The 13,610-nt window shown below is 31.8% G+C and overlaps 2 protein-coding genes across 2 annotated transcripts; both read left to right on the top strand.

Moving 5' to 3' along the window:
• Positions 1 to 54: 54 nt before the first annotated feature.
• LOC131948000 (uncharacterized) lies at positions 55 to 3,590 on the top strand. Its single transcript, XM_059309447.1, has 5 exons — positions 55 to 128; positions 661 to 876; positions 1,126 to 1,232; positions 1,684 to 1,920; positions 2,278 to 3,590. Exons 1-5 carry the CDS (start codon positions 65 to 67, stop codon positions 2,650 to 2,652), a joined length of 999 nt encoding a protein of 332 aa, XP_059165430.1. The 5' UTR covers positions 55 to 64; the 3' UTR covers positions 2,653 to 3,590.
• A 1,137-nt stretch (positions 3,591 to 4,727) lies between these two features.
• Positions 4,728 to 11,519, top strand: LOC131947994 (fibroblast growth factor receptor substrate 3). The gene is made up of 8 exons (XM_059309436.1): positions 4,728 to 4,790; positions 6,241 to 6,272; positions 6,485 to 6,667; positions 8,444 to 8,677; positions 9,195 to 9,468; positions 9,733 to 9,916; positions 10,069 to 10,337; positions 10,765 to 11,519. Exons 3-8 carry the CDS (start codon positions 6,510 to 6,512, stop codon positions 11,002 to 11,004), a joined length of 1,359 nt encoding a protein of 452 aa, XP_059165419.1. The 5' UTR covers positions 4,728 to 4,790; positions 6,241 to 6,272; positions 6,485 to 6,509; the 3' UTR covers positions 11,005 to 11,519.
• The last annotated feature ends 2,091 nt before the right edge of the window (positions 11,520 to 13,610 follow it).

The raw sequence follows: 13,610 nt of genomic DNA, 5'->3' as shown, positions 1-13,610 counted from the left end.
CATTTATTTGATTGATAGATCTACATGATTTTATTTGAGTATTAGATCTAATATTTTTTTATGAATGAATTCTGAATTTATGAAAATGAAAGATTTTTCTTCAAATTCTTATTCGCCAAGTAGATCTAGTAAGTAGAATAGTAAGAATGTAGAATATATCTAGATCAGATTAAATGATTATTGTTAGCTGCTCATTGAGTCATCATTAGTTTAGTTAGTATTTAGTCGCTAGTCAACAAGTTACAATGTCTGGAAGGGGGGGGGGAAGGATGACACCGTCCAAGGGGTGACACCAAAATTAATTTTTTTATAAATTATGTATGTAACTAGGCTAGCTAGTTTATAACCGATCTAGATCTAGAACTACTAAGAACTAGAATATAATTAAAAAGAAAACTTATTGAAAACGTTTTATTTTCTCATTCATCATTTTTATTTTTATACTGTAACTTTAAAAAATCAGTTTCTTGAGTTATGGTTGCCACCCCCCCCCCCCCTTTTTTTTTTAGCTTAGTTTAAATTTTAAATGGAAGCTTATAACTTATAGTCAAATCTTAAAATAAATTATGCTGCATACATTAGTTCTGCGTTATGCATTTTGTTATATTATTGTAGTTAAAATATAGAAAATTTAAACAAAGGTTTTTTTTTAAATTTCAGAACTAGATGCATCTTGGTTTAAATTAGCTGTAGCTGTAGCAATAATTCGAAATAAACCTGCTAAGGAAAGTGCACGAAAACATACAGAGAAGCTTCAGGCATTGTATATGCTATCACAAACTAAACTGCATGAAGAAATCCTTAAGGCTAGGCTGCACACAAATGAAAAGATCTCAACATTATCATCCTACAATAATCAAACCAGGGGACTTACAGGTGATAATTTTCTTCAGTTTGTAATTCTTTATTGATAAATGTTACTTTTACAATTTACTCAAATTTGTGCTTCAAATTAATAAGGCCAAAAACAGCAAAATGACTAATGCTTTTTGATCCGTATTGCTGACAATGCTACCAAAATGTAAAATACCACAATTTCTCTATTAAACTTGTTCCATAAATGCAATGATTGAAAACTGGATGTATCATATTATACAAATTATTTATTTATTTCATTTCCTGAAGCTGCAAAAGGTCACAATGAATATAATGAAGCCACTTTGATTGAAAGCATTTCTTTTATGCAAAGCATTTGTTCTCTTCAAAAGCTTGCCAGTCAACCTACCTTAGAGGTTTGGATTAATTTTTCATATGTGTGTGTGTGGTAAAACTTTTAGTTGGCCCTACTGTTAAATGGCAAGAGAAGAAAAGTCACAGTTCACTATCTGATTGTTTTCTTTATCTATTTTAGTAATTCATTTTTTTTATTTTCAAGTTCACGAGGTGTTTAGACAAAAAATTTTATAGGCTAATATGATGCAAAATCTTTATTTATTTAAATTCATCAAGCATTATATGTTGATACAATTCTGTATATGAATATAAAACTGTATAAACATTTGAGAAATGTTTATTTAGAGTCCAGATGTTCAAACTTCTATACACACAATAGTTATTAAACAAGTGGGTCATCTCCCATGATGGACAGATGGAAATCAAAACAAATTTACTGTACTGTAACTGTTTTTACTATTACTATTTATTCTCAAGCATTCTAATACCTTGAAACACTTTCATTCACAGAATCATCTTATATCAGATTCAGCTAAACACTGTATCCAGTCTATGAGTGACATGATTGGACGAGGCATGATGACAGTTTCACAAACAAACTTATGTGAAGCTGCTTCAAGTATCAGTTCTATCATTGAGAAATTTCATTGGCTGCAGGAGCAGGACGACTTTATGTGTTGGGTTTGCAGATTGGTTGAACAAATTATCTGTCAGTTACTTCAGGCTTCAAGAGATGATACCGTATCTGTAAGTTCTTTATTTGTATGTAAATCTATAGGATTGGTATTTGTTAAAACATAAGTAAGACATATCAACACATTTTTTTGTTAAACCCTAATCTGACTTAATTTATTTATGAAGATAACAGCATGAACAGCAGAAATATAAAAAAAAACCAACCATCTTTTAAATAGTTGCAACATTTTTTTCCAAACTTATTCCAAAAGGGAATTTTTTCTTTAAGTTCATCATTAGACTCATTTTTACATTTTATAAATTCTTGTAGTTTATAGTAGGCTCTTATAAATTAAATTCTTATTCTCAGAAATTATTATTTTTTTTTTAAATGGCTGAAATTGTTTTCAAATATTTCACATCATGCAGACACACCGTCATAAGAGCTCACTGGTCAAGATGCTGCTTATCTTCATGGAGTGTAGTTGTCTCCCATTGCTGTTGTCTATTCTAGAATCACTTGTTGAGTATGTGGAGCTGTTTTGTGAGCAGCTGCAACACAGCCAGCGATCAAATGAGCCGGTAGACCCGAGTTTGTTTGAAAACAGTTATTTCATCATATCTGCTTTAGAACAAACAGCCAAGCTGTGGCGAGACAGGTGCTGTGTACCTCAGTATTTTTTACATGAAGCTCAAACCAGGCTGGACAGGGCTTTGGCAAAGATCTCCAGTTACTTCCCTTTAGTTGCCCATTCTCTTATGAAAGTCACATCGCTGTTGGAAGCCATTCTTCAGAACAGATAGAACATTTTTGTTATTGCATCTATTGTTGGATATTTTATAAACATTGAATTTGTTGAAAATAAAACAGAAGTATATTTTTATAAAGTCAAACAGTTTGAAAAACATTAGAAGCTATTTTACTTGACTTTTTTTATAATGTTTTTTTTTGTCCAATTGTTGGTAAAGTTGCATACATATCTTACTGCATTATTTTTGGGGGGATGGAGGGGGTTCAAACAAAATCTCAGTGGGAGGTGGTAAAATTTAAATATTAAAAAGCTTTTTGACATATTTAGCATACATATGATCACCCAAGGGATTTTATATTTTCTCACATAATTTATTTTACTATAGAGGTATTTTAACTTTGCACAATCAGGAAATGTGCAAATATTTATTTTTTATGTAAATGCACTTTTATTTTGTCGTATTTTGTGGAAGATGTTTTATTATGTACATGTTGTCATCCTTTGCAAATCTCTATATGAACAGTAAAAAATAAATTCCCCTGCACACATATTTGTGCGCATTTTTTCTATTTACCGCATATGTATATTCAAGGATATATTATTACCAAATTCTTTTTATGGGAAGAAAAGCTTTCATTTTTATAGTTTTGAGAATTAGGCTATTTTTCAGGCATGAAAATAAATTTTGTATTTTTTTCATGTGGTCACTCACATCTTAGTATCACAACTTGATCAATTGTTTATTTTCATTTCTTGGTCATTTCTTGGTCTTCTTTACCATCTACTAAAATATAATAGTTATTCCTGCACTCATCCTAAAGATAATCTAAGCTTGTTTGGGGCTCCTTGGCTGAAAATTGTAAAGAGGCACCAGGGGTTATCATACAAGATTCTAAATTTTCAATACCATTATTGTGGCCCCTGGTCAGTCTCTCCCTTGAGTCCACAGCCAATCCATACAAAATTATTTTTGGCTTATTTTTATAAAATTAAAAATTTTTTTTTTAAAAAATGATCAGTCCTCATGATTTTAAAATTGAATATCATGACACCAGTTGTGTTACTAGTTAGCAACAATTGATTATAGATAATCATAGACCTACTCGTCCTTGCATACACATGCACCATTAATTTAAAAAAAAAATAAGTTGAAATAAAGCACTTTATATGCAGATAGCATATTTAAAAACTAAAAAAAATTGGTTTTGTGGTAATTAACATTAAACTATAAATTTAGCATTTACAGGTCAATTTGCCGCCCATGTACACTAAAAATTAATTTCAAAGGCTGGGAAAGTGATGGAAAGTCTACAGATATGCTTTTTATCTAACAGCAGCAATGCAGCAGACCAACTAAAAAATGGAAACAATTCAATGTGCAAAACTTCAAATTTTTAAGGAAATGTACTGAAAATGGTTTTAAAATACAGTTTTAAATAAATTAGCTTTCATAATTTTGTTAAAATATTTACTTCAAATTGATAATTTTTATTAACTAAGTTTTCTTCTTAAGGGGACATAACCTAGCTAGGCTGAATTAGTAAACAATATTAACAGTTTTTTCCCCTACTAATGAAAATTAGCTGGATTCATTTTGCCGAAACTGTTGCAAATCCATATTAAGCTGAAAATCGTAGTCAGTATTAGATCTAGATTTATTGCTTGGCCGGTTTCTTAAACAGTTATCAATTTTTGTAACTGCTAAAATCAGCACTTAAACATACTTATTATAACCTTTTTTCTCAACTTGAAACATGTGACGTCACTCTCTTTATCATAAATATGCACAAAAAAACGATCATTTCCAATCTCCCCCCCCCTCCCCAAAATCAAAGCTAAATCATAAATGTAAGATGGACATTTATATATAAGTAAATTAAAAGGCTACTAGATTTTTTCTTTAAGAATGTTTTCAAAATTATTAGGTAGGATATTAATATAATGATAAAATTGGTCTGCCACTTAGATACCGACATCTATATATTAATATAAGAAAATCAAATTCCAGTGAATTTAAATTTTTAAATTCGAAGCGTATGCCTAAGCATAACAATGGATTAACATTCAAAAAATAAATTTCTCTTGCTGGAGAATTCGAAAAGAGCACCTGGCAAGAAATAAGGTCAAGGTTTGAAGAAACGGAAGTAGGTTTACCTATTCAACTTCTTGCCCAACATTAAAATAACAGAAGTATGATCAACCTTAATTTTTTTATTTGAAATAAATATATTTAGATCTAGATCTAGATCGAATTGTTATTTACTTGCTTCTTAAAAATATTATTAAAAACCTTAAACATCTAGATCTATTATTTTAGTAAATTAGTAATCTATCAGGACAGATTCTCTTCACTTTCACTCTTCAGAAGTTCAGAGTAGCAGAGTACTCGACTTCTCTCTGACTCTCTAGACTAGAATTTTAGTTTAATTACTTTAATAGTTAGTGTTTAGTTTAGTTTAGAACAGTAAGTTAAGCCTAGTCTAGATCTAAGCTAATAATTTTTAAGTAACTTAGAAATCTAGTAAAAAAGCAGCTGAGAGCAAGCTTGGTGTTTAGGGCCTAATTTTTTTTTTTAAATTTGGCCTGTAGGCCTAGATCTATTAAAATTAAAATTTTTAGAAAAGTTTTTCAACCTAATAATTAATAAAGTTAATAAAAATTGATCTAATTGTCTACTAACTTTAAGTAACTCTAGACTCTAGATCTAAACTTTGTTGTACTACATGAAACCACTCCATTGTGTTTCACTGTTTGCATCACAACCCCTACTTGTCTAATTTTTCAGGTAATTCTTGTGTAGAAGTACAAAGAATCTAGGCTTAGAGAGTGGCCCAGATAATGTAATACATTGTCAAAATACTGCTGTTACTGTATTGTTTAGTGTAGATTCAAGAGTGTGGATAGATTAGAAATTAGATTGATCTTCCAATCCATTTTTAGTAAGGTCTTTTAGTTTAGCAACTTAGTAGCCAAATTATTGTGCCCAGTGATTTTGATTTGGTCTTACACAACCAGTTCTAAGCTAGATCTATTAGACTATGTCTTGTCAGCTGCAGACTAGTAAGTTAAGTAAGTGTAGGCTGTAGGACTCCAGAGTGCATTACCCTTTTGTGATGTTTGACAGTAAGGTGTATTCATGTCCAGTTCATCATCATGATTAAATGCTTTTTGTGAGTGGGGTTGTACTATAGGTTTACCAAAAAAATAAATAAATTCAGGCTTAAACTACACAATATAACTTGAAAGGGAAAGACTAAAATCCTATAAGAGAATATGCTTATAGAATAAAATTATCTGAAATTAGAAGAATACACATAGTTGACATAGCAAGTCAGAAGGCTCTGATTAAAAAAAAAACATTCTGAGAAACAGTAGCCTATAAAGAAATTGATAGGCCAAATAACTGAAAAAGAATAGCAAGAATAATAAACTGCAAGAAACCATGAAATCATACTGGAGACCACCATGCATGACCATGGAGCTGGCAAATAATAAAGTCTTGACATGACTCATCCATTCAACTTTGAAATCAATAATGGGCATTTATTAGCCTTACTGCAGCTGGTATTGTTTCACACTCTACATTATTAATACCATCCTGTGTAGTTCTTTTTAATTTATGCTCTGTTTTTTTTTACAGCTTCAGTAATGGGAATCATGGTGACACAGCAGGTACATTTTATTACTTTAGTTTAGTTATTTAAAATTTTGCTTATATTTTTAAAAATACAAAAACAAAGAAATAATTAAAAAAAAAAAAGATTAATTTAAAGAGTTGGATCATATCTTTAGAAGAATACTTAATAATTATATAGTATTAGCTATTTCACCCTTAAAATTTATTTATTTGTATTATTAGTTTATAAATTTTTCTCATTGTGTAGGCCTTGATTGAGTTGTACAGATAAAATGGGCTGTACATACTCAGGACAAAGTGGGAGTAATGGGGGCATTCGCTCCTTTAAAGTTTATAATGTGGATGACCAAGGTATTGAATTGAACAGAGGAATAATTGAAATCAAGGACAATGATCTTATTTTATACCAGAAAGGAAAAGATACTATTAGGTAATCAGAGTAATTATAAGATTTTATTTGATGTTTAAACAAGAGTACAAGTTTTTGTTTAATTTTGTTTGTTTCATCCTTAACCCTTTATCTACTGACGGTACTTATAAGTACCACTTTAATTAAGCGCCTGTATTATTTTTAATTTAAGACGAATTTTAAAAATTATTGATGTAATTGATAGTATTATCTCCCTTGAGTAACAGGTAGGTTGAGGGAACGATGTTTTTTGAAAATTACTGGTGTGGCGCCATTTTCAATCTCTACCTGTATCGGTAGTTCACAATTGTTCTGTACATATCTCACATGTGTTCCTGATTTCCCTTTGTTTTACCTTATTCTTCACGTTTTCAACACCGAATATTTTTTATTGGCATCTTCAATAGTCAGGCAAATGCATCTAACTTCTAGTTATACAATTTTTATCAAATTGTCTTTGTAATAGATCGATGTTTACAAGTGGACTTATAAGTACCGTCAGGGCACACGGACATTTTTTTAGGATTTCTTGGAAATTGCTGATTTTCGGTGTGGAGTGACATAAATATTATTTTGATAATTATATATCGAAATGTACTTAAAAAAATATATTTATGCATTTATAAGAAGGTTAGCATAGGGTTTTCTTCAGAAATATTGTAATTAATTGCAGATTTCTAGTAGTAAAAGAATAACAAGAATAGAGGTGGCAGTTGCAGGCTCGTTTTCTAGGTTTAGTATACGTTATGTGTATACCAAAGTCTAGTTCTAGAAGTAAGATTTGTAAGTTATATTTGTTGCAAAAAAACTGTCTTGCATACAATAGCTAGCGTGTACGTAATGTATACATGTAGACTAGTAATAGTCCATACATCTGCATGTAGTATAGATAGTTTTGTAATTTTGAATCAGTAAACACAAAACAGTAGGCCACTACGGCTATTCAAAACACATTTAGCTCACTTCTATATATGAAGTTTACACTGTAGTGTAGACTTGTCATAACATTCTAGTAGGCTACAATTATACTAGCATTACTAGTAGTAGTGTACTGAATGACTAGGATTTCGTTTTCAAAATATTTGTTTATGCGGCTCATTGTAATGGCTATTGGAAGCCTCCAGCAAAAGCAGGTTCAGTCCGGCAACTGTTGCCACACCAGAAAGATGACAGACAAGAATGTCTCAGCAATGTGGAATGAGGGAGCATGACATGTCAGCACCTTTTGCTGTGTTTGAGGTCTAAGATGTGTTCCGATAGAAAATCCAGTAAAAATCGTACTCAAAATATACTTTTGTGCGTGTTTATGTGTGGAAATTACAAAAAAATGATTGTTATAATGATTGCCATGTTATTATTTAATAAGTTGTATAGTTTTTTTCCTGTTTTGTAAATTTTTTAATTTTTGGAAAAAATGTCCTACATTCCTGACGGTACTTATAAGTACCAATACATGTTTGGGCCCTTAAAAATTTATGAAACAAAATTTCCTTCGACATATGCTTTAAATGTGCCAAAAGCAATATGATAACACATTGTTTAAGAAAAAAATTCATTCAGAACATAATTCCGTAAATAAAGGGTTAAATATGATTTATCCATCTCCTGCTCTATGTTTTTCAACGTATTTCAGCTTATAAGTTTTCAGAAAAATTGTCTGTTTCTTTGAAGTTAGCCATTACTGTCCTGCATTACGGTTGATCTGTACACGTCTTTCTAAAAATTAATTTATGACATTTGCTTGAATAAAAACTATTTAGTAAAAAGAAATTCAATATAAATTTGTTATTCCTCTAGGTGGCCACTCCGATGCTTAAGAAGGTATGGGTTTGATGCTGAGCTGTTTTCTTTTGAAAGTGGCAGGAGGTGTACAATGGGCCCTGGTATTTATGCATTTAAGTGTGCTAATGCAGAGGAGCTCTTTAATCTAGTCCAGGAGAGTTTACAGAGAGCTGGAGAAGAAGACCAAAGAGGACAACAGCTAAGTCAGACACATGTTATGCCAGTCGCTGGAGTGCAATACAACAATAGGTAAGTCAAACATTGCAAGAATACTGCCATATAGCATGAGAGGTTTTAAATGTAAGGGTTACTGTTAAAAGTGAGAAAGCTATGCTAACCTCAAAGTCTTGTTTAATTCTTTCAAGTCCATATAGCTATATTTAAATATTAAGTTTTAAGCTACACAGTTCTGCTAAGCTTACAAATACTCTTTCATTGTTTAAATCAAAGAAAACTGAATTATTAATTTTGTGTCTACCTGAATGAAATATGGTCCTAAAAGAGTTCCTTTATACTTGTTAACGGATACTCTTCTTCAATTATTTTTTGGTATTCTGTTTTGGTTAAGGAATTCTAAATTCATAATTTAGCTAGTTAAATTTAATGAAAATATCTATTGTTTTTTTTTTTTTAGTAAATAGCTTTTGATGTTGTATTTTTGCATTACCTAGCTCTATAGTATTTAGATAAACAGCTGTGAAAACTCCTCCCCCCCATTCCCCCCCCCCCCCTCTTTTAATTAATCATTTTTCACCTAAAATACCAGGCCAAGCGCAGCTTTGCCAACAACACAAAACCCATCACCTGTTAATGGAGGTCGGCTCACAGTGCCAGGTCAAGAGGTCCAAGCTGCCAGTGGTGGCAATGGCAGTTCTCATCTGTACGTCAACGGCATAGTGCTTGAAGATGCTGGGCATGAGTACGTCAACACTGGAGCTACCAAAGCTAACTCCGGTGCTTTTCAAATTGATGAGACGGCTGCCCTGATTGATTTTCTACACAACCCACCTGGGATTAGATCAGGTGCCACCAGGTCTCAGGTAAGTGGCAGCAGTTAATAATTCTTTGAAATTTTCATTTAAATATAAGTATGTGTTAAAAAGTAGCTATTTTAAAAAGAAATAATTTAAAAAGGTTATTATATTTAACTGTTATGTTTGTTTCTTGGTTTGTATGAAGTTAGTTGAAAATTATGATACAAACCATTTCTTTCCATTGAAAATTTTTAGTAGGATGTTTCCTCTCTCTCTAAAAAACACACATATAGCAATGAGATTAATTTTGTAATGATGGTCCATGTACAGGTGAATTATGCTGAGTTATGCATGCCAGACACACAGCCCAGTATGATGAGCATGGAGAACTTGCTGGATGAGTCTGGTATGGGAGCCGTGCACAATGTGGACAAAAGGCTGACTGGGTTAGATGTTGGTAACAGACTGTCTCAACACAGCTTGTCCATTGGTGGGATGATTAGTGCAGAAAGCAGTAAGTTGTTGTATTGGTAAACTTGAGTTGAGATGGCGGGGGGGGGGGGGGTTTGAAAGATGCATTATTTTGTCAACACATCCAATGAGCTAGTTTAAAGTTTGTCATAAATTCCATTACACTGGATATAAACAATCTTTTTTTTTTTGTAGGTAATCGTATTTCAATGCCCAGTGAACTGCTTGCTGCCATTTCTCAAGACAATATCCTACAGTCTGGAGATTCAGATGTTTTCCTACCAGATGTCCCACCAGAGGGCGCTGCTGGCTCAAATTACGTAAACATTGTTTTGGATGAGGGAGCTACCCCTGCAGCTGCTGCCCCACCTGTCAATGATGAAATAATTCTTCCGCCAATCACATGCAACTATGCTAACCTGGACATTCATGTGATACCTAGAGTTCATAAGCTGTTCAACCAGGTACATTTTCATTCACATTTGCATACCACTCACTAAAATCTCACCAGTTATACATATTTCAGGTATCTCTACCATGTCTGTGTTAGGTTTAGTTGGTTTTTTTATTTAACTTTTATTTTCATTTTCTTTGTTTGGTTAAAGTAAGCAGAACAATTCTGTTATAAACCCTATTTTTTTTGTTAACAATATTTTTAGTATAAGGCTTCATTTGTATAAATAGTAATTTTTGTTTACATTTAGGTCAATAGTGTATGTATTGGTTAATATGGTGTTCATTTTTTATTTAATCAGTAAATTCACACATTCCCTTAGACAGGTCTACTACTGTGCTACAAACTTTAATAGTGTACTGCTTGTCACATGTTTAAGCATACAGTATAAAACAATTTAGCAATGTAAATTTTGAATTTTTTTTTTTTTTTTGCAGGTTAATTACATAACCATTGACCACAAGAACCAAAGTAATGATAGCTTACCTGGCAACAATTCACCAACCTCCCCCACAAGTTGCATCTCATTCCCTGAATCTCCCAGCAGGAAAACTGAGAGCTATGCCATGATAGACTTTGACCGCACGGCTGCACTGTCCAACACAACACGCCCAAAAGAAGACGATGAAGGCGTCAGGAAAACTCGCCATAACAGTACCATTAGTGATATGCCTTAGTTGTTGCGTTCTTGTCACTGAGCATATGGAAGATAAACCTACAAAATTTTGGTGATTGGCAGGAGATTTTATTATTAAGCTTGCTACATATACTTTTTGGCTTAATGTTTTGTTTTTGGTAAACGGTTTCTCATATGTGGACATTTAAACTGCCAAGACCTTTATTTTAAACGATGGCTACTATTCAAAGCACTGTTGAGCATTCCACTGAAATTTCAGTAACATTCCTTTAGGTGTCAACACTTTGAATAGGTCGACATATATGGTACAAGGCATTTGTAACAAGTGATTGCTACTGACTGTATATTTGTTTTTTCAGATATTTAAAAGTACACGATATTGACTCAAACTATTTTTGGCCTATAGTTGTGTTAATTTATGTAGACAGAATTTAGTTGGTAGGTGTACATGTATAACTACATAGCTGTCATCTAATTCAGGGGTCTCCAAACTTTTCAGTCCGAGGGCCGCATTAACTATCAAATTTCAGTTCAGGGGCCAGTTTCTTCCAGGCATGTCTTTGATTTTTCTGGGCAAAGTTCCTCAACCATCACCAACAAACGTTTTTCCCGTGGACAAAAAGATCTCCGCGGGCCGGATGAGAGGACCTCGCGGGCCGCATCAGGCCCGCGGGCCGTAGTTTGGAGACCCCTGATCTAATTGCTTGTTAACCACAGAGGGAGAAATAGAACATAAGTGGTAACATAAACATCAAAATAACATACTAGCAACACTTAAGCAAAGTGAATACAAATGCTTTCAAAGTTGTTTTTGTTGTGTGTGTAAATAGCAAAGTAACAAAGCAAGAAAAGTTAGCTCAACTAAAAAATAATCTCCTTTACAAAATAGATTGTATACACAGGATTATTAAATAAAATTGATGATAAATATACTGTTTGAATCTGATAAATATCTAGTTCTATCATGTTGTTTAAAAAATAATCACTTATTGGTCATATATTACAACCCCTAAAGAAAGATTTTACAGTGCATTTAATGCTCAAAATTTTGCTGATATATTTTGGAAGTATACTTCAGAGAAAGTTGTGTGTTGTATGGATAACTCATCTAAAATTATTCCTTTGTATGATTTAATTTGTTTTTTATTGCTTTACTCACAGTTATATTGAGACAGTTTTCTATGGTGCGAGCTAAACAATTCTTATTTTTTATTGCTTTATTCACTGTTTTATTGGGACAGTTATCATCCCTGTTGTGAGTGAAACCATTTTTTTAAATATTAAGAATTTCTGTGGAAAACTTGCTTTTGTAAAATGTTTTTGTTGATGTAAGACCCAAAGTGCAATATTTTATGTTTTAACTTTGTTGAATAACTAAGGATAACTTACATTTGGTTTACTTTTTATAACTGAATTCTACTTCAAGATCTAAAATAAATGAGCTTATTAAACAGTGTTTATTTTAAGTTAAACACAAGCTTAATAAGCTTATTATAAAATTATTGTGAACGTAAATAATGTGCGTTTACTTTGTTAAAAAAATAGTTGGTTCACCTAATTACACATTATAAGAACTAGCTTTTTTACCTGTTGATTAAAAGGTATACACTATAAAACCATTCTGACATTTTACTTAAAATATAAAAAAACCCATTGAAGTTTTTTATGTGAATGTAAATAACAAGCATTAAAATTGTACAGTATGTTAAATGTTTTTAGTCATGTGCATTTATAGAGTGATTGTCTGCATGGATTTAAATAAGGATTTGGATGTCAAGGCCAGTGTGTTTTTAATGAACATGATTTTTTTTTAAAACAGTTCTATATGTTTCTTTAAGTGGATTTTAAGAACTTTAAGAGTGGATTTAAGGCATAAGTGTACAATTTAAAAATAGAACAGGATGATCAGCTCTGAGTTAATTATTATATAGTTTTTAAAAAAAATAGTTGTGAGCTCATTTTACTAGAAGTGTCACAGGGTAAGACATGGATGAATGGTTTTAAGTTGATTAACTGTTATTGTTCTTGATTTCACTAGCTTACATTGTCAGAAGACAATGAGAATCATTGGATGAATGGTTTTTAAATTGGTTTATTGTTATTGTGCATTTAGATTTCACATGCATGTGTTGTCATAAGACAATGAGAATCAGGTGTAAATTTTATAATAACCCTAATATTATTCTGTAATAAATGGTCTGTTTGTTGGCTGTAGTAACCATATTGTATCCATTGTTTCATGAAGTTTATAGTGGCAGCATGGATATAGAAGTCAGTGGTTGACTATGTTTTTGTGGTATCTCCCTCTAGTCACCCACACCATTCAAGAATGTTTCAGTATGCTTTACTCATGACATAATTAATAACTAAGTTTTAACATTCATTTATATGTACTGTCTTTGACACAGAGAACATTGCAACATTTTCATGTTTTCAGAAAAAAAACTTTTTAAAGAAATAGATGTTTTTAAAAAAAATGGATAGTTAATTTTTAAATTTTTTTGTGAAGGAAAAAAAAATTAAATTTATTGTAATTAATGTATAACATGAAATATTTTGTTATTGGTTTGTTCCAAATGCAACTCACACTGTTCTGTTGTTCTGCTCAAATAAAGACATTCATCTGGGTCAACATTTCTTAAAACA

The sequence above is a fragment of the Physella acuta genome, unplaced genomic scaffold (assembly GCF_028476545.2).
Source record: "Physella acuta isolate Inbredline_101_S28 unplaced genomic scaffold, ASM2847654v3 ptg000620l, whole genome shotgun sequence".
Taxonomy (NCBI): domain Eukaryota; kingdom Metazoa; phylum Mollusca; class Gastropoda; family Physidae; genus Physella; species Physella acuta.
This window is presented reverse-complemented; position numbering and strand designations above follow the sequence as displayed.

Excerpts from the sequence above, each read along its gene's own strand:
- LOC131948000 (XM_059309447.1), top strand. The coding sequence starts at position 65 with ATGAATTCTGAATTTATGAAAATGAAAGATTTTTCTTCAAATTCTTAT. Across the intron at positions 1,233-1,683 it reads CCAGTCAACCTACCTTAGAG|AATCATCTTATATCAGATTC; the intron begins GTTTGGATTAAT and ends TTTCATTCACAG. Across the intron at positions 1,921-2,277 it reads CAAGAGATGATACCGTATCT|ACACACCGTCATAAGAGCTC; the intron begins GTAAGTTCTTTA and ends CACATCATGCAG.
- LOC131947994 (XM_059309436.1), top strand. The coding sequence starts at position 6,510 with ATGGGCTGTACATACTCAGGACAAAGTGGGAGTAATGGGGGCATTCGC. Across the intron at positions 9,469-9,732 it reads CAGGTGCCACCAGGTCTCAG|GTGAATTATGCTGAGTTATG; the intron begins GTAAGTGGCAGC and ends GTCCATGTACAG. Across the intron at positions 9,917-10,068 it reads GATGATTAGTGCAGAAAGCA|GTAATCGTATTTCAATGCCC; the intron begins GTAAGTTGTTGT and ends TTTTTTTTGTAG.